The 27,434-nt window shown below is 49.9% G+C and overlaps 1 protein-coding gene across 1 annotated transcript in view; it reads left to right on the forward strand.

Moving 5' to 3' along the window:
• Itpr1 (inositol 1,4,5-trisphosphate receptor type 1) overlaps positions 1–27,434 on the forward strand; it is a 306,399-nt gene that overhangs the window by 215,663 nt on the left and 63,302 nt on the right. The window contains exons 42-44 of the mRNA XM_071605917.1: positions 17,725–17,905; positions 20,100–20,347; positions 26,986–27,192. Of these exons, the coding sequence (XP_071462018.1) occupies positions 17,725–17,905; positions 20,100–20,347; positions 26,986–27,192 (636 nt within the window). The remainder of the gene's footprint in view (positions 1–17,724; positions 17,906–20,099; positions 20,348–26,985; positions 27,193–27,434) is intronic.

Below are 27,434 nucleotides of genomic sequence, written 5' to 3' on the forward strand. Positions count from 1 at the left end.
ACCCCTCTGGTCTGTGGTCTTCCTCGCCCCGGGGATGGCGATGACAGGTTTTAGGTAAATATTCTTTAGAAGAGCCATGTCCTTAGTCCCAAGATATTTTGGTCATTTAGCTAAGTGGGAATTAAGGGAAAGAGAAATCTCTTCTTTTTCTTTCCTTTTTTTTTTGAGGGAGTGGGGTGGGTCAGATGGGGTTCATTTTCAGAGGACCGTGTCCTCCTAAGGCTGGTCCTCCCTTTCCCTTCACGGTGCCCCGCCCCTGCTTGCCGCCTTTCGACAGGGATTGGGAGGCAGGCAAGGCGGTCATCCTCCGGGAATCGTCCTACACACAGCTTGAGTGGAGATACCTGAGATTCCAGGCTTGTGATATTCCAAGCCCTCCCCACTGTCCTACCCAATGCATCTCATTTTAAGGTTAGTCACTTCCTGTTGGCCTCACATTCTATTTCTGAGCCTCCACACAGGTTTTCTCGGTGGTTAACACCAGGCTCCCCCAGACAAATACCCTTAAAATATCTGAAACGTGGGAATCTCACCTGCAGCCCTTTTGGCTTTTCTCTGCATACTTCTTTCGTGATCTCATTTGCTCCCAAGCCTTCCAGATAACATTCATGCCAGCAGTTCCCAAAGATCTAGCTCCTGGCCCCACTTCTCTGCCACTTTCTCGATTTCTGTTCCAGTCCCTGTTGGGTGTCTCCACCTGTGAATTTAAAGTTGGCCTGACCCCCAGTGTACCTTCTTCTCAGCTCATTGCCACTCCTGATGCCATGTCTCTGTCAGTGGGCCCCAGTCATCCCAGCTAGCTACCTCTCTCTCTAGGAACCAATTTTGTGCCCATTCTGCCTTCCGGTGGTGTGACAGCCAGCACCCGGTTAGAGCATTCAGTGACCATCAGCACTGTGAAGTAAATATCATGCCTGAAGTACCCAAGGTGGGGATGGAAGAAGCAGGATTAGGAACAAGACCCTGTGGCTTCTGAGCCTGTCCTCTACACCACCTTGCATACCAATTGCCAGCAGGACCATCTGAGTCCTGGGGCTGATGGCCCTTCACCTAGGGACTGAAACAGACTCCCTCAGCTCCACTGCCTCTGGGTGTTTCTCTCTGATCAATATTTTCAGTGAGTCCCCCCAGGGACACCTGACCACCTCATTCCCTGTCTCAGTAGCTTCCCTAGTGGATGGAATGCATTGCCACCTTGGTGAAATCATGGCATCCTGCAGGATCTGGCACTGCCTGGGATCCTGCACTTAATCCCCCCACTTGGTCCTTCCACTGTGCCTGCCTCCTTTCCATCCCAGGCCTGGCCATGCACTGGGGTGCCTCTCTGCATCCCAGTGAGACATGCCTGTTTCCCCTTTGCCTGGCAGGCTCCCCAAGTCCTGGTTGAAATGTCTCCTTCCCTAAAACTTCCTCCTGACCCCCTGAGGCAGAGGTAATGGTCTCCACCTCTGGACAGTGCTTTTTTGTTATTTATTTTTTTAACTATAGCAGTGACAGCTTCTCCACTCCGGGTTGATGGTCCAACCACACCAAGCAAAGTCCAAGTCTGTCTTCACCTCCAAGTGCCCTGGAGATGTCTCCACAAGTGGTGGCTGAAGGGTGCTCAGCCTGCGTGTGACTGATCAGTGTGCACATTCCTATCCTGTCGCTTCTTCTGGGAACCCAGTGAGATCATACGCAGAAAGCTTGGCTCAGCTTGGTGCTTGACACATAGTCATTGCTTGTGAATAACAGCTCTGGTTACTTTTGGGTTGTGTATCTTCCTTCTCCCACTTACTTACCCAAGACTGTAATTCCTTCCAGAATTATTCCCCATCTGACTTCCCAGCACATGGGCTTTGGTGGGTGCTCCCTTGCTGCAGTCTGGCTGGGCACAAAATCACAAGCCACTCAAGCAGGAACAAACTTTATTTTTGAAACTGCCGCCAATGCCCCTTACGCTCCCGGCAAGATTGCCGACGGACCCACTTGGTGTTCTCCCGGACCCCAACAGGAAGTCCCTCCTCCGGAATTCCCTCCTACCGCACTTCCCCAACCAATGGGAACTCTCCAGGAGTCCCGTAGCAGGCCGAGGTGGACAGCAGGAGTCCAATATCCATATGAATGCAGATCTTAACATAATCATATCATCTCAATGGCTTGCTGGCTTCACCTTTCAACCAAAAATGCCATGCATCATATTACTTGGCTGTGGCTCTTAGCACTCCCTGAAGGAGGAGAGGTCAGTCTGACCCTGTGAGGTCAGTGCTACTTTAGCTCTCCTTATCCATCCTGAATGTCAACATGAAGATGTGTCTTAATGCTTGTTACCATTTTGACAGGGGACTTCTTCAGGAGTGGGAGAGAAGTAAGTTAATGTGAGCCCAGGGGAAATAAATACATAATGTCAATTTGGAGAAATACCCTTGCAAGGTCAGAGACACCTCTCTGGGCTCATTTCCTCTTCTTCTTAATCATAATTATAGATCCTAATGATGGGTCCCAGAATCTGAGGAGCCAGGCTAAGAAGTGTTCTCTACCTGAGCTCACGTCCTCTTCTAGGTGGCCTTTTGAGGTTGGTGCTGATCTGACCCATTTTTGCTAATGAGGATACAGGACCTGAGAGGTGACGCTGTTAGCTCAGAATTCCGAGCTAGCCAGTAGCTGCCTCAGGGGTGTTTCCTTCTGAAGCCTGAGGTCTGACCCCTGCTTCCCTATTTTTAAAGACGCCACCATTTCTGATGTGGCTTCTTCAAGGACCTTGCTCCTCTTCACCTGGCAAAGTGGCGTTTGAGGCTTCCTGACTGTGTTCCCCTGGGTGGTGGGCCCTCTGTGGAGGACGCCCTCTCCTCCTGATACATCAGAAGACAGTTCTGACGGCCCATGTGTTGACTTTGTTTATAAACTTGGCTGTGAATGAGAGGAGGAAACCGAAACGCTTTTTCTTTCAGACCAGGTGTCTCTCGTTTGCCACCTAAAAATTATACATGCCGTGCTCGCTGCTTCCCCTCCTGCGAGTTCCGGGTTCTGGGTCTATGAAAGTTAATGAGAAGACTCTCCTGCGTAACTTTCGCTCCATGGAGATTAAGGGCAGCTCATTTAATGAGGGCTCTTGTGAAAAGTTAGATTATATTACCAACGAGTTTTGTTTTTTATTTGCATCTAAAGAAGCATATGTTCATTGGCATAATGTGAGGCTTATCAGATCTCAGCGTTTGCCCGTTTTGCTCAGCGATGCTAAATGTACCAGATTCTCCCCAAATCTGAGCCTTTGCTGGTTGAGGAATATTCACGTTGGGGGAAGGCAAAGGAAGGACGTACTTCTTGTCTCTATCTTGTGCCCATAACTTTTGTGGTGCTGGTATGTGCTTTATTTGAGCTACATGGGATGGTCCCAGTTACAGGGGAGGAAACTGAGTCTCAGAAGAGCTTGTGTCTTATCCACGATCACCCAGTTGCAGAGCAGGGATTTGAACACAGGTCTGTCTGGACTGCCTCTCATGCTACACAAGCTTTCATTTGCATGGGTCCCTTGTGAGGACACCAGCGTGTGGTCTGTAGTCACTGTGGTGCCCTGTTGCTGGGGAGCAGTGTCTCTCGTCGTTGAGGGTTTGTGTGGGTTAATAGATCTTCGAGGCAAGTCGGTGCTGCCCAGTTACCCAGTGAGTTTTAAAGGTAGTCGTGAACCTGCACGAGGGAAGCAGCTTTCTTTGGTCAGAGGTGAACTTGTCCCTCAGAAAGGCTCTTGATCCATTAGTTCTTGGTTTTCTGGAATCCGTCGTGGACACAGAGGGGTGCACTGCAGATGGCTGCTCAGGCGGCTCTTCTCTTCCCAGCTAGTGGATGCATGTGTCAGTTGTGTGCCTGTGTCATATTTACAAGAGGAAGTATCCCATTTAATTTTATTTTCACACCAAAAGCCCAAGTGTTAAGAGAACATGGTGTTTTAACACTCCCTCGGTTATCAGTTGCAGAGCGGAGGTTGTATATTGTCACATACAGTTTTCAGAGTACATTTCTACATTTGTTACCTGGCAACATTGCTCTGTCGGCACATGAAGACGTAGTGGTTCTTGCCAGATCCTTACTCTTCAGCCTGGAGAAGGGAGAACATGTGCTCTCTGCGGGATGCAGAATAGGGGAAGGCACAGGGGCTCAGGCGAGATGGGCTGAGGTGCTTCGGTGACCTCAGACCATGGTTTGGGCAGCTAGTATGGCCTCCTGTCCTGTCTGGCAACACCTCCCTTGAATTCTGTGTCTGGTTCCTCACACTATAACAGAGGGTTTGTAATTAGGTAACACTGGGTACGTTCTGCTGATTTTTTTCTTTTTTTGCGGTGCTAGGGATTAAACCTAGGACCTCACACGTTAGGCAAGCTCTCTGCCACTGAGCGGCAGCCCTTTTTTGCTGATTCTTTATCTCCTTCAACTAAAAACAAAAACAAACCCTAGCTCTGGTCATTGTATGAATCATCTAGACACCTAATACTATAATGGCAGCTCCCTGATGTTCTGATTGCTCGCCTCTGATACCCAGTTCCCCGCCTGAGAGCGTGCACTGTTGTGTTTTTTGGCCACCCACTAGTTCTGATGGGAAAGTACATCCCACAGTAGGAATGACAGCCACACTATGGCTTGCTAAGGTCACAGTCTGAGCTGATTAGAGTCCTGCAGGATCTTTTGGTTCACAGATAGATTTGAATGCTAAAGGGGGCTTCCACATACTTGGGGGTGAGGGGTCAGCATAGCTCCCCTGTCCCATTTGGCCTCGGCCTACCTGCCTAACCCTTAAAGACAGCTGCCTCTGAAATCCTTTGGTGACAGCTTTGAACGTCTTCCCGGTTAGAGACACACATCCGAGGACTCACAGAAAGCCAACTGAGACCAAGGGCAGCAAATTCTGCAGCACCTGCAAAGTGTCTTAAGGAATGCGCATGAGGGAAGCGTTCCCATGGTAACCGATTCTGAAGCAGTCTGGTGGCATCAACAGGTTAGATAAGGAGTCCATCCTGGGGCTCCTCAGCCTATCTGATGAGTGCAGGCTCCTCTGAAACCACCCGGGGGAAGAAACAGAGGGAGCTCGACAGGCCTGGAGGGTCTGGCCAGGTTGGACTGGACCTGGGGGCCCTTGGTCTGAGCGTTGAGTGCAGCTGTCTTCTGTTTCAGCATCTTGGGGAGCAGACACGTTCAGTCCCCTGGACTCTTACCTGTCCTGCCTATTAAAGAGGAAAAGACAACTATTTCTGTCGGGCGTATTTAGAAACCCTCAGCTCTGCAGAGCTGGATCTCGGCCTCCTTTAGAAAAACCCCAGTGCCGTTTTTTATGGTTTTCTTGGACCCAGGGTGCTAAGTTGGTATTCCTTTATTTTCATGAGGAGATGTTCTAAGAGGTGGCCCCAAGATTCCTTACCTTTTTACTTATTTTTTTTTTAAGGATACCTAGTGGATTTTTTTTTTTTTTTAATCCGAGGAGGACTTGGCCCTGAGGGTTTCTAACTTGGGCACCCACCCTGAGCTCCTCTAAGCTGGCCAGGAGCATCCTGCTGTTGGAACTCTAAGAGGATTCCTCAGTGGCTCACAGTCCTCAAGCAGCAGGCCACGGCAAACTGGAAAGGAAAACCGGGTCATGCCGCATGTTTTCGGTGAGCACAGGAATCAACAAAGAGATGTTATATAACTTCTATTTATATCCTCCTTGCTCACTATCTGCAGGCAGACAAGAGTGGCTGCACAGGGATTTAATGAGCTCTATGGGTTTGCTCACCTTCCTGAGCTGGTACGAACCAGCTTGTTCTCAAATGCGTCAGTAAAGAATCCGGCTGTGGGTGGGCGGCCAGGGTAGGTGGACTGAGTTGTTGCCATGGTATTTTTTAATTCCCCTGTCTCTCAAAAGTCTCACTTCCCCCTTCCCTGACTCCTTCCTCCCCCCTCCCTTCCTTTTCTTCTCTTTCCTTTCTTTTTAATCCATAAGCTTCCTTGTTTCTTGCACCTACTCATGATTTCTTGGAGCTGCCTCCGGAAACAGAATATTTTTCCCTTTCCCTCCCAAGAGCTCCCCAGTTGTGGAGCTCCAGGACATCACAAGAGTTTGGGGTTTTCTTTTTCCCCCCTGTAAAGTATATTTTTCCCACCATCCCTTATTTCTTCTTCCTTGATTCTTTAAGGTCACTCACTCCATTAGAGGGGCCTGTCCTGGCCATCTTCCCTCTCTCCCATGCTGGATTGCTCTGGAACCAGGTGGATTCCGTGGCTCATTCCACCGTGCTTATGCCCTGGAGGAGGAGAGCTGCTGTGTTTCAGTATGTCCTTCTCTGTGCTCTCGCCTCAGGCAGAGTGACCTCTCCGGTCTCCTCCCGCATAAAATAGAACCACATGAAAACAAGAGAGTGGGTTTGATAATTCCTGGAGTTTGGGCAACTGTTGCCTGAAGGTTGTGAGTTGAAATTACTCAACCCATATTTAAAGGAAAAGAAAAAGTAGTGGGTGGGCTAGGGGTGTAGCTCAGTGGTAACACACACTTAGCATGTGCAAGGCCTGAATTTGATCCTGAGCACTGCAAAAAAATAAAAAAGAAGAAAGAATGAAGACAATGACTATTCCATCAGATCCTCTTCAGGAAAGCCAAACGCACCGTCCTATTGAACTTGCAAAACTGTGGCTGCTGGGGATCAGAGAGCCTTCTGAGGAGGCTTCATATTGTCCCACCAGAATAGATTCTGTAATGAAAGATCCTTACAAAAGAACAAGTAGTTCCATGATGACAGACTTAAAGAAAACTTAAAAAAATCTGCAAAGCCAAACCCACCCCTGCCTTGCTTAAGAGTTTTGCAATCCTCAGCAATAGCCTGTTGGAATAATCAAAGGCAGGTTGACTTCCCCTTATTAACTTGTGCTACAGACATCTGCATAAAATAGCCCCAGATTCCAGACCTCGTAGGTAATTTTTTGCCTTGCTCTGAGTAACTGGAGGGACTTTCCCTTTGGACTTCTTCCAGCAACAGCAGGGTTAAATTTATGGTTGCAACTTTTAATTCATTTAATTTTTTAATTTATTTTGAAGGGCTGGGATGGAACTCCGGCCTTGTGCATGCTAGGCGAGTGCTCTACCGATGAGTGACGGCCGGTGGTTTTCTCATTACAAACTACCACCTGCTTGACTCCTAATATGAGGACGCGTCTTCCTCTGAATTCAGGGTTTTCAAAAATTCTGTTGCTATTCATGGAGGATGTGTTTGAGCTGCCCTCACCATCCAGCATTTGAGAAGCATGTTTTTGTTTGCCTGCAGCCCAAGCCCACTACCTGTTCAGTCAGGAGCTTGTAGCTATCCATCCTGGGAGGAAGCCAGGTTCTGAGGTGGGAGATCCATGGATGATTGTCCTACCTGCTCCCTTGTTAACGATGTGGGCACTTATGTCAGTGGGGCCACAGTAGTGAACCACTAACTAGGTGGATTAAGGCTCCCCAGCCAGAGTTATGAACAAAAACCTGATAAGCCTCTGAGAGGTGCCAGTACCACATCCGACGCCTTCAGCTGGTCCCTGGTGTTCTGTGTTGTCCCCGTTTAGCAGGACTTTCAGCTTTCACATAGAGGAATCTTCTGGTCACTGAGTTAAACTTCAGCTTCCCGAGACGGAGACGTGAAGCTTGACATTTTTGAAATGACACCACCCTTAGGATTATTGTTCATTTGCTCATATAGTAAATATTTATTGAGCATCATAGGAGGTAATCTGGTACTTATTGAGCACCGTGGGAGGTGGCTGTGATACAGCTGGGGACTGGCTCCACATGAGGCAGCTTCTCCAGGAGTTTACTCGGGGGCGCGGCAGAGAGCTGGGAATCAGTTCATCGAGTGGATAGCAGGTTGGGAGCCCTCGATGGGCGAGCACACAGGGTTCACTTAGGAAGGTCAGGAAGGTTTCTCTAGGGAGGCTCCTTCTCAGCAGAGCCCTTGCAGATGAGAGGAGCAGAGAGCATGAGTGTTTTGGACAGCTGGGTTGCCGTGGGTTTGGCACACAGGTGGAGCCAAGGAGGCCAAGGTGGTGGGACACGAAGTGACTGTAGGCCACAGTAATACGCCTGTCATCAGGTGGGAGGCTCAATTAGGTGATCCCGGCCATCCCTAAGTCAGTGCTTCTAAAGGGCACCAGGTTGGCTCAGGCCCGTCACCTGCTGGGATACACACTACCCCTGCCAGGGCCATAATATACAGAGCAGTGCATACACGGATGAGTGCTGTGTAATTCCATCCTGCGCCCCCGTCCGTTTTGCCATCAGCATGTGTTACTGCCCGATGCCTCTGCAGCCACCAGGCCGTGTCCTGATGGGCTGGCGCACTGTGAAATGGGCCTGCGGGGCTGGGAGAGGTCTGTTGGGGCTGGGAGCATGTTGACAGGGTGACTACAGGTCCTGGTCAAAGAGGCAGTCATTTCAGCTGATCCTTTTTTGTTCGTGAACCAGTGTCCTTGCCTCTGGCAGGCCGGGGTGTGTTTATTTTTCTTTGCATTTTATGGTCCAGTGGCCTTGCTGTGCGGTTGGGTGTGTTGAGAGCAGGGAAGGAGTGTGGCTGGTGTGAACACCTGCCAGGTGTCAGGTGCTAGAGGGGCTCTCACCTGTGCTTTGTCCTTGACTCCTCTCAACAGGCCTCTCCTACAGTCCTGATCCTCCTCCTTCAGTTCTTCAGCCACCCCTTGTGAGGATATAGGGTCTCTGCCTCTAGGAGAGAGGCTTGGTGCTCTCTCAGGCCTGTGACTCTGCACAAATGTAGAAAATGTGTGGGTCAGGATGATTCTTGACCTTGGTGTAGATCTCAAGTCAAACTCCCTGGGAACCTTGGAGCTTTGAGGGCAGGAAACATGGATTAGTGCTAATGCGTCATCCCTCGGGTACAGAAAATGGAAATGTGATCCAGAGGATTCATCCCCCAACTCCTCAGACCCTCCAGCTTCTGCTTCAGTCCTGTTTTTGATGGTTTGGGACACCTCCCCTTCCCGCCCCCACCATGGGATGTGGGAAAGAACAGGGTCTGGTGGCAGCCAGGCCCCAGTACTGGGCCCTGCTCCCTGCTCCTGGCTCCCCAGCACCCTCCTGGGCTGAGGTGCAGGATGCATTTCTTGGGTGAGGAGAGGGATGTCCAAGCACCACAGGCATCTTTCAGGGACTCATGGTATAGATTGGAGGCCTCATGAGAAGAGGCCTCTGTGTGTCCCCAGAGCACCGCCTGTGGCAGGGCTGTGGGCAAGCTGCTGGGGACCTGAGGGTTTCACCCAAACTGCTAAGAGACTTGCCCGATGGATTGTAGAATCAGCCCTAGCCTCTGGCCAGTGACTCCTGCAGCCCCAGACACACAATTCAGATGGTGGTTCATTCTCTTCACCTCTGGGATGTCCATGGACCAAGATTCTGAAGCCTCCTTGAGTAGTTGTAATAGAAGTCCTTCCTGAAGGCTAGTACCTTTAAAAGATTTAAAGTACCTTTTAAGAACAAGCCTTGTGTTCATTCAAAGAGCCACCAAAATCCTTCTTGCATTTATGGAAGATTACCAGAGCGGCCCCTACTGTCGCTTTTTCCATTTCCTGCAAATTTTTGGATTGCGTCTATTTGGGGGTGGCGGGTGGCGGGGGTTACATGTATGTTGCATTCCATGGGTTGTCTCTGTTTTCCCTTGGAAGATTTCAATTTTTCTCTTCATGGAGACAGTTATACCAGGGGATCCCCATGAAACATACAAGTGTTGATAATTGAACCTAGAGAAAGTTTGGAGTCTCCTTAACTTCCTGTTTCTGGGGCAGGGTCCTCCAGAGCAATGTGGCTAAGCCTCCTATCTGAAATGTATTTGGTTTGACTGTTAAATATTAGCGATCGCTAACACTTTACCTATGCAGTTGGGGGCTTTTTAAGATATGCCTTTTTTAAAAAAAATATTTTTGTTGGAGAGGAACACCATACCTTTATTTATTTGTTTTTATGTGGTGCTGAGGATCGAGCCCAGTTCCTCAGATGTGCTAGGCAAGTGCTCTACCGCTGAGCCACAACCCCAGCCTTAAGATATGCCTTTTTAATTTTATTGACTGAGGTGCTGATGAATGTGTGTGAGAGCATCTGTGTTCTGATCTACACAGAGAGCTATCATGAAGGTCCACTGCTTTGGCCTTGACCCTGAGGTCCAGTGTCCCTGTTAATCCTGATTGAAGGTCTCCTTGTTCCTCATCCCATCTCTCAGGCATGGGCCAGGACATCTGTTCCAGTCTTGCCTGGCCGAGTCATAGAAACAGTGCTTGCCTCTAAGCTGTCAAGAGGTGGCTCCATTGGGTGAAGGAGGGCCTTGCTTCAGGACGACGATGTTGAAATGCCAAAGCCTTTCCAATGCATGCTTGGTTCCCTGCTCACCTCCTCCCTTTCCACTTTGAAGTCCATTTTATTTCTGGACTCGTCAAAGCTGGAGGCATCCTCAGAGAAGTTGTTGGTAAAGCGAGAGCTCCAGATGTTCACTGGTCAAAGCCCATCAAACCTTGGAAAACTTGACTTCTGAAGTGTGCCATAATTTTTTCCTAGGGAACGTTCAATTCTGAATGACCATTTTATTCATTATCAGACCCTGAAGACCACAGTCGTTGCAAATACCAGGGGAAAGTTCACCTTGAAAGACTGGGGACTATCTAAGAGGAAGATCTTAAATTCTGTCCTTGGGTGAGAATGTTGAGAATAGAAGCAAAAAAATGTTTGCCTGTCCATCTACGGAAGTCTGGATGGTCTCTGTAGCTAGAGAAATTCCAGCCAGATTTCTCTGTGAACTTCCTATATTGCGAAAGCTGCAATGAATTGCTGTTCCTTGTGTTTCACTGTCAATTTGGAAGCCATTTTGACCTACCAGGCCCAGTTGGAATTGTTTATCAATGGATGTTGTTTAGTATCAGATTTTGGTGTTTCCAACACACTAGCTCATTCATAGATCCATCTTTTTTTTTTTTTCCCTGAGCCTTTCCTTTGAACAGGGTATTATTGTTAGGTAACAATATTATACTTACTGTTCATAACCTCAACCTTGATGGACCCTCAGCTTCAGACAAGGAAGGTGGTCTGACCCTCATTTTTTTTCAGATAAGGAGCCTCCAGGGCACAAATGAGAACAAGTAAATTTCCCAAGATCAGAATCTTGGCCAGTGAGGAATCAAGGCTGAAATGTAGGGTTGCTCACCTCCGGTTCTCCATGTGCTCTGGGCCTGACCAGCTGTTTTATTACTTAGTTTGTGATTCCTGATCTTTAAGTTTTGGATATTTTCCTTAGTTTCTAAGACTCAAGACCTACAGCAGTCACGGTGTGACAGTGGCTTTGTTAACAATTCATTGCCCCCAACCTCGGCAAACCTTCAAATAGCAGATGGGTTGTTGGGAGTCCCTATGAACAGATGTGTCATCTGTCCTGGGTGAGTCGAGCATTGGCATGAGAACCTGTCCCAGCAGTTGTTCCCTAAGAGAGCAGTGGGTGACTGTGCCTCTTGGAGGGACTTGGAGGGTGAGGATGAGGGGGATTATAAAACCCAAAAGGTGTTCACGGTATGACAGAGATGTGTGCTCAGCTGAGAACTGTTGCACGAAGAAGGTGGTCGAGGGTTTGGGCTGAGGGTCAGGTGCATGACCCCACTTTGTAGATGTAGAACTTGGCAAGTTCCATAACTTCTGGGTGCCTCAGTTTCCTCATCTGTAGAGCAGAGATAATAAGGGCACTTACTCCTGGGATGTTGTTTGTGTCAAGCCCTCAGGCAGTGCCTGCCCAATTGGAGACATTCAGTTGCTATCACTGTAATAGGGTGACAGAGGGTCCCTGGGATGTGGTGCATTCTCAGTTCATCACGGGTGGAGAGCCAAGGCCTAACCCACATCTTGGTGGCCACTGACATCACTTGGTTCCAGCAGGGCAGGGACACGTTGTTCTAGTGGAGATGTCCTCTCAAGTCCCAGAGCTGGTGTGAAAAGAGCAAGCAAAGACTCTAGGGAAGAATTTCCATCAGCCCTTGGACACTTGGGTGCTGGCTCCCTGCCCGGCAGCCACATTTTCTGAATTCTTGGACTTAGCCTAAAGACTTAATTCATGTCCCAGCAGATAAGCACGCAAGGGCAGCGAGTGCCACAGGCTGTGCTGGCCAGGGTCAGGTCTTGGAAGGCAGTCAGATGGAAAATCTCATTCTCTGGATTCTCCCAAGGCCCAGAGCAAGTGTTTCCAGAAGGTGGACCAGCCGCAGGGAGAAACGCCTTCCTTTATGGTAGGAACGAAGTCCCGCGGCTAGACTGGCTCTGGCTGCTGTCCTCAAGCCCTCCCTCTCCTGCCAGGTGACTTTCTGATCACTTCTATGTCTGCTTCCTGCCACTGCCCCATCCCCTAGCTGAGATACCCACAGAGGGACTCCTGCCATCAGAGTGGCCTCTGCCTGGGCAGGTGTGGGCAGGCTGCCTGGTCTGCTAGGGAGCACCATGGTCCTTAGAGATCAAAGCTGGTCTTTCCCCTGAAGTTCCTTCTTTTTGATGCAGAGGATGTTGCCCGTTGTTGGTTTATGTTCCAGGGTCTGTGTCCAGTCTCTTAGCTCCTGTTAGTCTTCTCCCCAGGATCCCTTACCCGATTAGTTTACTTGAAGCTGTGACCTCCTTGTGCTAAAGAAAGCAGTGTCCACCCCACCCACTGTCCACTGCCTTCTTGCTGTCTATAGAGTGCTAGGCCCTAATCCCAGGGGTCTTCTTGCCCGAAAGCAGGCTTCATTTCTTTGCAAAGGACTTGAGCATCGGTAGTGGGTGTCTGCTAGGCTAATTAACCAATATCTTATTATTTCAAGACTTGATATGAAGAGCTAGTTGATTATCCTTTTAATCTAAGACCTCTGTTCCTTGGTCCCTATCCAGCTTAGTCAGCCCAAGGAGGGACACCTGAGTGCTGGTGACAGTTACCAGAGGGCAAGAAGGTCAGCGCAGGCTTTTTTAAACTACCCCCATCCAGGCGGGTGGAGAGGGTCGCTTGGGAAGTTGAGGAGTTGATCTCTCTGCAGCCTCAGCAAGGCCCTTTTCCTGCCTGGGTCTCAGTTTCCTTATCTTGAAAAGTGGAAGGATGGTCTCCAGTGGTGGTTTGCAGAGCGGAGTCCAGAGTTAGTTCCCATGTCGTGACGGAGGGTCCTCCCTCTGTTTCAAGGGAGTCACTCTGCCTTGTCTCTCTCCTGCCCAGCTGGCGTCCTTATAGAGGATGTATCTGGGAAGGGGAGCGAGGAGTTTCCCTGCTGGGAAAACCATTTGGAAACTGCTAGAGCAGAGGGCTTCCGGCTTCCACATTCCGTGATCTGCATTCGCCTGCTCTTTTGTTTTATTTTGAAGCTCGGCTGACCGCAGCCATGCCTGCTTCCTCTCCCACCGCTGCTGTGGAGATGCCCTGGGCCACTGGTCACTTCCTCGCCCTGCCCCTGACCCCACTTCCTTCCCCTGAGCATGTCCCGGGCAGGCCTGCTGTCTGTGGTGTCTGGCCTTGGCGCTGAGCATCTGCCCCCCACCAGCTCCCCTTCCTCTGCTTTCCCAACCTTCTGCTCCTGTCTGGCAGGGGCCGGGCGGCTCATGTGGGTTGAGAATGCAGACAGGAGGTGGAGAGTATGTCGGGCCACGCCACAAGCCACCGGCCTCTCCTGACCCCGGTGCTCTGCTCTGCACTCTGACGGGTTTATGAATGATGCTATCTGGCTTGGCAATCTCTTCGGGCTCAGATGAGGCAGCACCTATTAGAAGGGCTTTGGAATAAAATGTGATTTGGAGATAAACGGCAGGTTGAGGACAGGTTGGCCGTGGGGCCGGTGCATGCTGTTCCCCTGGGGGTCAGGGGGTCTCTGAAGGCGGCTCCTTGTCTGCACATCTTTTTGTAGTTCCCTAGCTTTCCAGAAGCAAAGCAAAGTATCTCTTCCCTCTCTTTTTATTGTAATATGGTTTACGATTAATAGCCAGCTCAGGGTAGAGCTCAGTTACAGTTGACAGCTGTTTTATGCCTGTTGTGTCATTGGCTATGGCTGCAGCAATAGATGACCACAAATGTAGTGGCTTTGAGTTCTTGGATTTTTTGTTTTGCAAGTTGGACATGAATCTCACTAGACTGAAACCAGAGTGCTGCAGGGCTGTCCTCATTTTTGGAGGCGCCTGCAGCTCTGGAGGCCACCCACGGTCCTTGGCTTATGGCCTCTTCCCCCTGTTTCCAATTCAGCAGCAGAGAGTTGGGTCCTTCTCATGATGCATCTGTCCCTCTTCCACTCTGAAGGGCCCTGGTGATGACGTTGGGCCCCCTGAGTAATCCGGGATCCGCTCCTCGTGGTGAGGTGGGTGAGCAGCCTTTGTGCCCTCTGCTGGGTCAAGCCACTGGGCCCTGTAAGGTGACTCTTTCGCAGATTCCAGGGATGAGCATGTGGATGCCTTAGAGGGGACATTATTCTGGTGGTTATCTGTGTAACCTTCACTCACATCCAGATGATTTGTTCTGGAAGTTTCCATTGCTGCCTTTGTAGTCCCTTCCCATGCATGCCCCTTGAGGCAACCGCAATTTTGATTTCTTTCACTATCTTCCCACCTTGCCTGCTCCAGGCCGTATTTATGCTAAAGGGCTGCCCCACCCCTGCCCGGTGGGATGGAGGGAAAGATTTGGAGAGGTAAAACCTCCTTGTGACTATAAGCTCTTGGTTTGGGGAAGGGAAGATGAGTTGAAATAGGTTCAATAGGAAGAAAAGTGGGCATGTGGCCAGGCAGACCAAAGCTGGGAGTCCACGTACCCACTTGCTCTGGTCTTAGGTCCCACCTAGCATGCAAGTCCTGAGCAGAGCACCCCCTCTCCCTAAGTCCTGCAAATAGGCTACTACAGAACAGATTTGAACAGGTCCAGGAACCATGTGGAGGGCCCTGTTATCCTGCTCACTCCTGCTGACCTCCCCTTGAAGTGCTGATTGCATTTCTCCAGTGGCATAACTGATACGCCTCTCGGTTCCGCCTGATTGTGGCCAGGGATTCAAGCCAAACCGAGACTCCCCTGAATCGAGACTCTGCCCATCCCCATCCTTTTCTAATTTTGCTTTTCTAATCTTCTCCGTGTCTTCTGGAGCCTGTTATCCATTGGATTGTTTTGTTGAGCACCTTCTGTTGGTAAAACTGTTTCCAGTCCTTAAGGGATTACTGAGGACCGGTATAAATAATACAGAATAAACATACTGTCCATTGCAGAAACATATATAGAAGCACAAAATCCTCCGTCCCCTGCCCTTCTCCCATTTCAGAGGCGCTTCCCTTACCCTGAAGGTGTCAGCTGACGTGGGCTGGCTGGGCTGGCTGGATGCTAAGCAGCGTGGTTTGCAGCCGGGTTGAGCGATTGTAGATGACAGGTGGCCGGCTTCATTTGTCGTATTTAGTTTCTTATTGAAAGTGCTTTTGTTTTCTTGAATGACCAGATCGTCCCCACCCGCTTGTCAAGCAGCCTCCATGCTGGAGAGGTGACTGGTGTGTCCTGAGGCGGCAGCCCTCTGGTGGCCCACCACATTAGTGAGCAGCCTCCTGTGACCCTGGGTGTGGGAAGATGGGTCTTGGTGCAGAAGTTGGGTCCCTGAGATTAGGCAGCTTTAGGTTGCTTTCTCTGCCCTCATGTACATCATCTTGTGTCTGTGGGTGTGTTGGCTCTAAAAGAGATGAAGGGTTGGAAACTTGGTTTCGGGTATTTGAGCAATTTCCCAGAATTAATTTATTTGGTGGCACTTATTTGTGTCATGTCCACTCCGTATACAGATCTGAGCAGGGGGATCCACTTAGGAGGAGCCACCACGTTCTGGGTTATTAGAGTCGCTATTTAATGAGACATTTAAGGAGTGCTGCGTGTGCCGGGCCCCTTCAGGGTGCTCTGGAGGCAGCTGTCAATCACAGGTGAAGCACCTGCCCTGTGTGAGACAGATGTGAGCAGTTGAACGATAAATATAGCAGCCGTGCGACTCAACAGTGTTCTGCAGTGAAGAGAATAGAACACAGCAGTTGGCCTGGGAGCATTAGAGATGGCTTCACTGAGAAAGTGACATTCATAGTGGCTTCACTGAGAAAGTGACATTTGTGGTGAGACCAGAAGATGAGGACCCAGGGAGAGCAAGACACTAGGGCAGTGGCATCACGTGTCTGCCACAGGACCATTCACTAGCACATTCTTGGGTCACTTTCATGGGGACAGAAGGCTGTGTTATAACGTGGTCAGTGGTCCTTAGGGTGACTGGCAGTACTGTGTCCGTTCCTCACCAGGCTTCTGGCTTCATGGTTTTCTTTTTGCACTCACTGTTTTCTCTCTTGTGTCTGACACCATGCACCACTCATGATGCCTACCCCGTGATGGTGGGTGGAAGGAACAGTAGGAAACTTAGCAGGAAATAAGGCAGTAAAAGACAGTGGAGGACACTCGAGACTTCTGCTTGGTTCAAGGCTAAGTAGCTGCAGACATGGAGCCTGGGGGAGCATTCGGGAGGGATTGGCAGGCAGGAGGACCAGAGAACACAGGTAGGAAGTTGGTCCTGTATAAGAAGCATCAGAGTCAACACCAGGGAGGGGAGAAGCAGGGACCTGATGGAGAAGTGCTCATGGGACAGATGTCAGTCAATGTGGCCTGAGGGTCAGAGGGCCAGAGTGGCTGCGGTTGTATGGTGGCAGACGAAGGTGTGGTAGTCAGGTGGTGACTGAATCAGCCCTTGGCAGGTGGATATAGGCTACAGTGGGGGAGCCTGAGGGGATCGAGGGGCTGGTAAGGCTTGAGTTTTTTTCCAAGATTGGAAGCCAAAGACCACCATGCAGGGGAGCGCCATCTTTCCAAACGGGAAGATGCAAAACTGGCAGGAAGATCGACCTGGAGAAGCAAATACATTGTTTGGAGCTTTGTTTTATTCCGCTGGAAATGACCGTATTGTATTTTTATGTAAATAACTCACAACAGTGTGGAACTTGCAAGGGGGTGAAAAGAGAATACTCATAAATGAAGTTGAAATACCATATTGTGTTTTCATATCAACAGTGTATACTATTGCTTGCAGTGGGTCCAAAAGCAAATGCGTTTCCAAGAGGCGGGCTACCTGTGCATTTGGAGCTTCTTCCTCTAACCACTCTTCCCTGCCCTTCGACACTTACTGGAAAATCCACTGTTTCCATGAAGGTTCTGAGATGGCTGCAGCCCAGCGTCGGCCCCTCCAGCTCTAAGCATCTACGCTCACAGGCCTTCCCCGGGTGCTTTTGACTCAGTCTGACTTAAGAATGTGTCATCCTTACCTGTTATGGAGGCCTGTGGGGCAGGTGGCCCATCTGAGTCATCCGTGCATTGTTCACGGGGCTCTGTGCTGGGGAGGAGCCCAGGGGACTCCTCGAGCAAATGATGGCCCTGCAGTCGTCTCCAAAACCATTTTCCGTCTCCATTGTTAACAGCCTTGTTTTGTGTGCTTGCAGTAGAGGAGCGGCTCTCAGCAGGCTGCAGTCTTCCCACCACCCCCGGGCAGGCTTCCAAAGCCCATGTGCCTCCTCCACCACCACAGGTTTAGAACTCTGTGTTGACGATCTCTGATGCTCAACCCAGAGAGTGAGAGTTGGGCCACCATGTTTAACCTTGGGCCGACCCTGGGTCCTCTGCAAGGCTTGGGGCTGGCTCTGGTCTCCAGTCAGTGTGGCGGCCAGTGGGGCTCACGGGGGCCTGTTAGTGTTGAAACTCTGTGTGTTTGCCCCTCCAGCACTCCTTTTTCTGCCGGTTGACAGAAGATAAGAAGTCCGAGAGATTCTTCAAGGTCTTTTATGACCGAATGAAGATGGCCCAGCAGGAAATCAAGGCAACTGTGACTGTGAACACCAGTGACTTGGGAAACAAAAAGAAAGATGACGAGGCGGACAGGGAGGCCCCGTCCCGGAAAAAAGGTAATGCTCCCCATCTTCCATCTGCTGGCCTAGGAAAGGGAGAGGAGGCTTGGTTTCCTGTAAGTTTTTTCCATCATTTTTAGACTCTAGGATGCATCACCACCCAAATTCTCCGAAGAAAACAACTGCTCTGGTTTTGAAGTAATTCTCCCTAGTTGACATGAGCTGAAGTCCTGTGACACTAGTCATAATTACTCTTGTTTAATAAATTTGTGGTCATTCTTTTTGGTCAAGCTGAGGGTTTTATTGGTAGAGAATCTGTGGATATTCTTTTCCTGTCATTTCCATGCAGTCTTAGAGTAATGCATACTCTAAAACTGGTGTCTTAGGGAGCTGGGCACAGTGGTGCACACCTGAAATTCCAGTGACTCCAGAGGCTGAAGCAGGAGGATCACAAGTTTGAGGCTAGCCTCAGCAACTTAGTGAGACTCTTAGCAATTTAGCAAGGCCCTGTCCCAAAATTTTAAAAAGATGTGGGTAGGGAGGGGGTGCTGGGAATGTGGCTCAGAGTTCAATCCCCAGTGCCACACAAACAAACAAGTAAGCAAAGCTACCAGTGTCTGTCCTTGGTCAGGTGATCTCTCCTTATTTTCTAAAGGACAGAGCTTTTTGTCTGTCATCTCCCAGTAGTGCTACACGGAGTGGAAGACCCACAGTTTTGGGAGTCAGACAACCTTGAATAAATTAACCACTGTGAGTCTTGCTTTTCAAGTTTAGAGCTAGATTTCTCAACCATAGCACTGTTGACCTTTGGAAGCTTCTTTGTTTTAGGGGCTGTCTTGTGCATTATAGGGTATTTATTTATTTAAAATTCTTAGTGTATTAGGGCTTGAACCCAAGAATGCTTTACCACTGAGCTACATCCCCAGCCCTTTTTTATTTTTTTTATTTTCAGACAGGGTCTTGCTAAATTGTTGAGGCTGGCCTTAAACTTGTGGTCCTCCTTCCTTAGCCTCCCCAGTTGCTGGGATTATGGGCATGTGCCTCCATGCCCAGCTATATAAGGTATTTATTAGCATATGTGACCTTTGCTCAATTAGATACCAGTAGCACATCCCCACCCTCAGCCAAATGTGTCTCCAGATACAATGTCGTTATTCCCTGAGTGGGATTGGGGAAGGCATCTCCCTTGATTGAGAACAACTAGTCTAGAATGGGGATAAATGGAAGAAACATGAAGGATGCCTAAAGACTGAAATGAATTAGTCATATATTAGCCAGCTTTCTGTCACTATAACAAATACCTTAGATAATCAGGTTATAAAGATAAAAGGTTAACTTGGAAGTTTTGGTCCATAACCAATTGGCCTCTTTGTTTTTGGTCCAGTCCTAAGGCAGCATGTCAGACAGGAGCATGTGACAGAGCAGAAGCACCTACCTCGTGGCCAAGAAGCAGAAAAACAGAAAAGACCAAGGCCCTCCAGTCCCCCTCTAGGATATCCCCCCAGTGAATCTAAGATGTCCCAAGAGGCTGTGCTTCTTACAGGTTCCATCACCTTCCAATGGCACATTGGGATGGGGATCCAGCCTTTAACCCACTGGGGAACTTTGCAGATCCAAAGCATAGCAGAGCCTCTCTTCCTGTTCAGTTCATCTAAAGCTCAAGCCAACCTTGCAAACTAGGTAGAACGCTGTCTCCATTTTACCAATGAGGAAGCAGAGGCGCAGACATGGTCCTTGACTTGTTAGGGACATGCAGCTGGAAGGTGTGGAGCTGGCATCTGAGCCCAGGCGATCCGACTGCCGTCTGTGCTCCTAACGACGATGCCACAGTTAGCTCAGGGATCCTGAGGACTGGGTCGGACAAGCCACACAAAGGACCACCAGTGTTAGGTGATCACTTGGCGTCATGGTGAGCCTCTCCCAGCTGCCTGAGATAGAGTTCACTGGTGCTCACCAGGGTGCAAAGGAGGACCCGAGACCCAGAGCCTTGGTCGTGAGGTCCACAGAGCTGTACCAAGCTCTTCTCTAGACATGGGCCTAGCCTAGACGGGACACGGGGACCAGGAGCAGCTGGCCAGGGTCCACTCCACCCTCATCCTGCCTAAGGACTGAGAGGAGTCTGTGGCTTCCCAGGGTGTTGTGCCAGCCTCACAGGTCTCCAGTGGAGACCCAGGTTTCTGAGGTCCCTTTGGAAAGGAGAATGGCGCTCCTGAGGATGTCCAGTACTGACCATCTCATGCTTGCCTTCCAGCCAAAGAGCCCACGACGCAGATAACAGAAGAGGTCCGGGATCAGCTCCTGGAGGCCTCTGCTGCCACCAGGAAAGCCTTCACCACCTTCCGGAGGGAGGCCGACCCCGACGACCACTACCAGTCCGGGGAGGGCACCCAGACCACCACCGACAAGACCAAGGATGAGCTGGAGATGAGCGCGGTCATTACCATCATGCAGCCCATCCTGCGCTTCCTGCAGCTACTCTGCGAAAACCACAACCGAGACCTGCAGGTGAGGGCCCAGGCAGGTGAGGGACATCAGCCACCCTCCTCCCACACTTAAGCACCTCTCGTGCGGATAGCTAGCTTGAGCTGCAGCGTGGATGGCTGACTTTGGAGTCTCCAGGCCTCGGTCCCCATCCAGGGGAGGTGCCTGTGGGTGAGGGGATCTTGTAGCCTGTCGCCGTGCAGCATCTAGGGTCTCAAGTAAAAATCGAAGATGTTAGCCTTACAAAATCAGGTGCATAGAAAGTTCTCATGAACTCAGTCGCACGCTGCACAACGTTACCTCGGTCAGTGGCAGACCATACCCGCGATGGTAGGTGCCATCTGCCCCGGGAGGGTAGTAGACTGTGCCATCTGGGTTTACATGAGTGTATTCTGTGACGCTGGCACCAAGTGATTGCCTAACATCTTGTTTCTCAGCACTTATCCCCATCCTCAAGCAAAGCATGGCTGCCAGTTGAATGGAGTAGTTGCCTTCCAGAGTTTCCACAGATAGTCAGGAATCGTTGCTCTTGGAAATCCTTTGTTCATTTCTTGTTTGGGGATGATAACCATAGCCAAGGTTTATTGGGTCTTCTGAGTGCCCTGGGTGCCATGCTTTGGGTAACTACATACTTTGTCGTACTTCAGAGAGAGGATGCGGGAGGGAGGGCAGGACAGGGGCTTGGACCCAGGTGTCCCAAGGCCGGAGCTGCTGACCACACGCTGCATCAGAGGCTCGCTAACTCCCTTGCAGAGTTTCCCAGCCAAAGTGCCACAGCTGGGTTCCAGAGACTGGCCTTTTTCTTCCAAATGGGCCCAGGTACGTGGAGGCCCAGTCCCGCCCAGGAGAGCATCCTGGAGCCCTGGGCCCATGGCCACTGCCTGGGTTGGCTGCCAACTCTTGAGCCCAAGGACACCACCTGCGTTTGCCTGAATGGAGGGAGGATGAATAAGGAAAAGGTGTTGGACAGCTCCTCCCACGTGGAATGCTTCCTCCCAGGATCACAGTCAGCACTGGGAGTTTCTGAGCTTAGAATATAAAAGGGGAAAAAACAGTAGGAGGCTGAAATGACACTAGTCACATCTGGCAAGGGCAAGGTGTCACCTATAAGTACTGCCATCGCTAGCTTTCCCACAGGTGACGCAATGGCCTGTCACACATTGACTGTGGCAGATCATTTGGTGTTGCCACTGTGAGTTGCTGCCACCCAATCTCCGTGGGGATCAGCCAGGTAGGAAGGACTGTTGTTATGGAGGAAGGCAGAGGAGTGAAGGAAGAGCCAGAATTTGGAAAAAGCATCTCAGATCTGAGGTCATTGTCTGGCCAAGTCTGACCCACGACTTAAAAGGAAGAGGTTGCCCACAGACTCCGCAGGTGGCCATGCTGAACCCGCAGGGCCAGGGGGTGTGAGTGGCTGAGGCAGAGGCCCTCCAGACGGGGCCGGGGTCTTTCTCCTGCTGCTGGTTGATGTCAGCCATTGACCTTCGTGCTCTCTGTCAACCCCTGCGTGTGGGATCCCGCCTGTCAGTTTTCTAGCCCCTCTGCAAGCTCCCTTCCTGTGGCCGAGAGCACCTTAGTCCTGGTTGGACCTGCGTGGCTCAGTCAAGTGGAGCAAGACGCTCCTGCCCCGAGGCCCAGGTGTGACTGTCGCCTAGTTAGCTGGTCCCACTGTCTGAAAAGTGACTGTGCCCAGATGTCATCTGCCCCTCTGTCTTATAAGGGACCCCGTTAATTCTGAAGGAGGCCTGTGAAGGTGGAGTTAGTGCCCTGGAGAGCCAAGGTGGCTGGGTGTGGCATCTTTGTGGGTAAAGGGCCCACCCTGCTTCTGGGGCCATTTCTAGACTAAGCATAGTGACAGTTCCCTGTGCTGCTCCTCTGTGTGACATCACCAGTGGGCACCAGTAGGGAAGCAGGGATGGGATGATTGTGCCAGTGAACAGTTATGGGGTACCTGGTGACGGGACCTCGTCTGGTCGGGAGCCCCTGGGCCCACCAGAGATGGCAGCCAGTGCTGGGTGTTACACGAATTCATCATAGGGCATTCGCTGGGTCAGAGGAAGGGGGCCACCCCGTGTGCGCAGCCCAGGAAGGCTTCTCAGAGGTGCTGATGTGGGAGTTCTGCGCTCACCACGCCCAGGGCTGCCCAGGTGGACCCTCCTGCCACCCAAGGGCAGAGCCGCAAGCCTCCCCAGTATGGTCCTGGGTGGTGCCCCTGCCCTGCTCTCCGCCTCCCGAGCTCTCCCTCACCAGCACATTCGCCCTCCTCCGCAGTGGGGGTAGAGTGAGGCCTAAAATTCATTATTTCTTATTTGGAAGTCTTCAGAATTGTAGTTTCATACTGTAGCTCTTCCCACAACTGTCCTTCAGACTAGCGCCCCAGGAAGCCCACAGGCAGAAGCTCCTCCTAATGAAGTCTTTCCAGAACTTGATTCTCCTGTCTGCAGCTCTGTGGGATACGGTGCTGTGGGGAGGGGGTAAAAGATATTTTCATATATTGGGGAAAAAAAAGACCTGGTAATTTAATTTCAAGGTATATAAAGATGATCCAATTTGGTGCTTTCAAATTCCTTTTTTTTTTTAAGCCATAGAATCCTTTGTATGAAGAACATTTATGCAGAAATGCACTGAGCAGATGAGAGTAAAGCTGCTCTGTTCAGAGTGGAAACCAGAGAGTGCTAGAGTTCCCCCCTCCATCTGTAAGAGCCCTGGAAGGTGGGGGCATTCCAGGGACCTCTCCCAAGGTTCCACAGGCCCACTGAGAAAGCCAGTGAACTGGACCCAGGGTTCACAAGGATGTAGGTCAAAACTCCCACAAAGTCAGGCTGGGTGTGGTGGCACACACCCGTAAACCCAGCTACTGGAGAGACTGAGGCAGGAGGATGACAAGGACCAAGGATGTGGCTCAGTGGGAGAGTGCCCGGGTTCATTTCCCAGGGCCACCAAACAAACAAAAACACCTTCCACGAAATCCTTCAGGTGGTGAACTTGCCCCAGTGAAATCAGATTTTCAGGAGTCCAGTTCCCCTGTGATGGTTTTCCGTGGGGATCCACTCTTGTGACTGACACCTGTTTGTAGCATTCCGTCCGGGCAGTGGGTCCCAGGGAGGTGGAGTTGTCTCTGGAGGGGTTTCTGGCTCCCTGGTTTGAGAAGCGCAGATTGACTTGAGAGAAGGAATGGGCCTTCTGAAGTGGCAGCCCCTGGGCTCCTGCCCAGGGCCTCTTGTCCTGTGTACAACCTTAACTTTGCTGTTGGTAAATGTGCAGTAGAGAGGCAGCTGCGGAGTTTGTGCCAAGTGGCAGTTGCTGCTCTAAGGAAAGCAGGTCCAGATCTCTGGGTAGACTTAAGCCTGGGCTTGGGGCCTTCGCTTCTTTCCCTGCCCTTCCCTGCTTACTCTCTCTCTGCCTGGCCTGGCTGATGGGAAGACTTCTCCAGCACAGCAGGTGGCTGGTACTGGCAGCACGTGGGAGCAGCCCCTGGGTGCACTGACAGCATCCCTCTGTGTTTGTAGAGGACAAGAGGACAGGGGTCTGAATTAGGGAATGGGAGGTTCCAGCAAGTCACCTCAGAAACCCTGGGAAATGGGACAGGCTTTGGAGAAAGGGCAGCTAGCTGGCCTCCATGGGGAGCTGGAAACATGGGTGAAATATTAGCAGGCGGCTTCCCCAGGGCCCTTTCCTTCCTCTGTCCCATGGAATGCAGAGATTCAGCCAGCATTTGTAAAGTGCCCAGGAGGCACCAGCCCCCGTGCCAGCTGCCTGGGGACTCAGTGCTGTCAATATGGTTCTGGGGAGAGCCGTCTAGAGCTATGTCACAGAGGTGGGGCTGTAGCATCTGGGAGCTGGCCACATCCTAGAGGAGGAGGAGGCAGGGGGATGGCTCAGTTGGAGCCCCAGAAGCAAAAGAACAGAGTGCTTGATGAGCAGCAAGCTCAATGCAGAGAGGGGCGTGGTGGGAACCCTGCTGTCACCAAGCAGAGAAGGTGTGGTCATTCAGGTGGCCCCACTGAGCAGAGCAGGGTGTGGTGGGAACAGTGACTGGAATTTGAAGGAGCTGCTGAGAAGGAGGCCCTCTCCACCCATCGCTCCTCCACCAGACCTGGCCAGGGGCTCCTCCAGGCCCTGAGGCAACAGCACCCTCCCAGAGGAGTGGGTAAAATGGGTCTGAAACCCTCCTCTGGCTGCCTGTGGTCCTGAGAAAAACAATCCTTGACTTCAGGAATATGTGAATATATCCTCTTTATAAATGTTCAAACAAAAATACACGTTTAGTTGTTTTTTTTTTTTTTATTTCTTACATACATGACAATAGTGGAATGCATTACAATCATAAAAAAATAAAAAGTGCATAGAAGGAATAAAAAAATAGTTTTAGTTCAGACTTCTCTTTCTCCTATCCAAGAAGCATCATCTCAGTCTTTTTTCTTTATATTTAAAAGGAAACATTTAATACAAATGTGTTTGTGTCACCAATTAACCTATTTGCCAATTTCTTTTTAACTTAACAGTGTGCCCTAGATCTTTCCTTATGACACACATTGATCGACTTGGTCTTTCTAGTTTACAACCATGAATGATATGGGTAGTGTGTCTTTATTTATTTATTTTAAGTCATAGATGGACCTCTATTTATTTATTTATTTGTATGTGATGCTGAGAATTGAACCCAGGGCTTCATACAAGCCAAGCAAGCACTCTACCACTGAGCCACAACCCCAGCCCCTGACTTATTTTTAACTACACCTCAGTTGGTAGGCATTGAGGTTTTTGTTTGTTTGTTCTGTTTTTTATAGCAGGAATTGAACTCGGGGGCCACATCCCCAGTGTCTTTTGAAAATTATGATTTTTCATTTTGAGACAGGGTCTCACTAAGTCGCTGAGGCTGGCTTTGAATTCGTGATCCTCCTGCCTCAGCCTCCCAAGCTGGGGGGAGTAGAGGCGTGTGCCACCACACCCGGCTCCTTGAGGTTACTTATAGTTCTTCACCATTATCAACAGTGCTGTGGTGAGCACCCCATGCACATACTTTGTTAGTAAAAATGAGCATTTCACAAACGTGGAATTACCAAGTCAGAGGTTATGTTCATGTCATCTTGTGATTTTAATCTTTTTCTGTTTTTCATTTTCTGCAGTAAATAAGGTGTCACTTTTATAACCGTGAGATGAAGAATATCACGCTTATTATTTCCCCGTGCTTTAAGAATGGGAATGGCCAAGCAGGAAATCCAGGCTCCCTCCATGGCCCATAAACCACCTGTAACATCTAGTACCGTGGGGAACTGTCCCCACTGCTAGGCTCTGCGGGTTCAGCACCCAGGCCGCACCATCAACTCTTTTTTTTCTTTTCTTAGTGCATTACAGTTATATATAAGAGTTGGGTTCATTTTGGAAAAAAAAAATAATACGTGCAGGGTATTTGATATACTCCATTTCATTCCCAAGTCCTCTACCTTTCCTTCTCCCTCCTCCCTCCCTTGATATTCTCCTTCCTCTACCCTCTTGGTCTTCCTTTCACTCCTTTATCTAAATTTATTTTGATTGGCTCTTGGTAGTGATACAGATGCACAAAGGTGGAATTCACTGTGGTAGATTTATATACACACACAGTGTCATTTTCCTACCTTCATTCTGCTTTTCCCACCTTTCTTCCCTTCCCCCCAATTTCCTTCTTCTGCTCCTCTTATCTTCCCTGTCTTGATATCTTTACACACACACACACACACACACACACACACACACACGCATACACACTTTTTTCCCTTATTTCTCTCTGGCTTCCACAGATGATAGAAAACATTCAGCCCTTGACATTCTGAATCTGGCTTATTTCACTTAACATGATGTTCTACATTGCCATCCCTTTTTTCTTTTTTTTCCAAATGCCATAATTTCATTCTTCTCTATGGCTGACTAAAACTCCATTGTGTATTGTGTACATACACCACATTGTCTTGACCCATGCATCTGTTGATGGGCATCTGGGCTGGTTCTAGCTTGGCTGGTGGGAATTGTGCTCCTGTAAGCCCTCACGCACGTGTTGTGTGTCACCATGGTCTGTTGGTTTTACTTCTTTTAGGTATAGAGAGAGGAGTGGGATAGCTGGGTCATGTGGTAGTTCCATTCCTGGTTTTTTGAGGAGTCTCCGTATGGCTTTCCAGGGTGGTTGTACTAATTCGCAGTCCCACCAACAATGTACACGTGTACCTTTTTCCCCAGTGCTCACCAATGCTTATTACTGTTTGTGTTCTTGATGGTTGGAATTCTGACTAGAGGGAGATGAAATCCTAGTGTAGTTTTGAACCACCTTTAAAATGTCAGACGTCACTGAGTGGGAGGTTGGTAGAGGGAGGGGTACAGAGGGGTAAGAATTAAATGGAGAAATGAGAACTCGAAAAGATTGGAAGAGTTGGAACTGGACTACAAGGAGAAGCCCTCCTCCACTGTATCCCAAGCAGATACCCTGGAGAGCAAGCCACACCATTCGTGGCCATTGCCACTCACTAAGTCCATCATGGTTAGTGGACCATCATGGGAATCATACAGACTCTTCTATCCCATGCTGCATCTGGCTGCCTAATTGCTGACCAGTCCAGGGCACAACCTGTTACAGATTGTCAGCATGGCAATGACCCTGACCCTCTTCTCTCCCCCACCTCCACCTGCAGAACTTCCTTCGTTGCCAAAATAACAAGACCAACTACAATTTGGTGTGTGAGACGCTGCAGTTTCTGGACTGTATTTGTGGGAGCACGACTGGTGGCCTTGGGCTCCTTGGACTGTACATCAACGAGAAGAATGTCGCGCTTATCAACCAAACCCTGGAAAGTCTGACTGAATACTGTCAGGGACCTTGCCATGAAAACCAGGTGATTCCATCTGCAATTGCTTTATCATTTTGGAAGTGTTGATGAGACTAGTTCAGGTCTCATGAAAACGGAAGGGAGATCAGTGGAGGAGAGGAAATGGGAAATGCTGGGAAATGATGTTGGCCAAATTATATGGTTTTGTTTTGTGCATGTACAGATAGGTAACAACAAGTCTTGCCATTAGATATGGTTAAAACACACCGATAGAAATACGGGGGAAAAAAAGAAGCTGGTTCAGAAGT

Source organism: Marmota flaviventris, chromosome 20 (genome assembly GCF_047511675.1).
Source record: "Marmota flaviventris isolate mMarFla1 chromosome 20, mMarFla1.hap1, whole genome shotgun sequence".
NCBI lineage: Eukaryota > Metazoa > Chordata > Mammalia > Rodentia > Sciuridae > Marmota > Marmota flaviventris.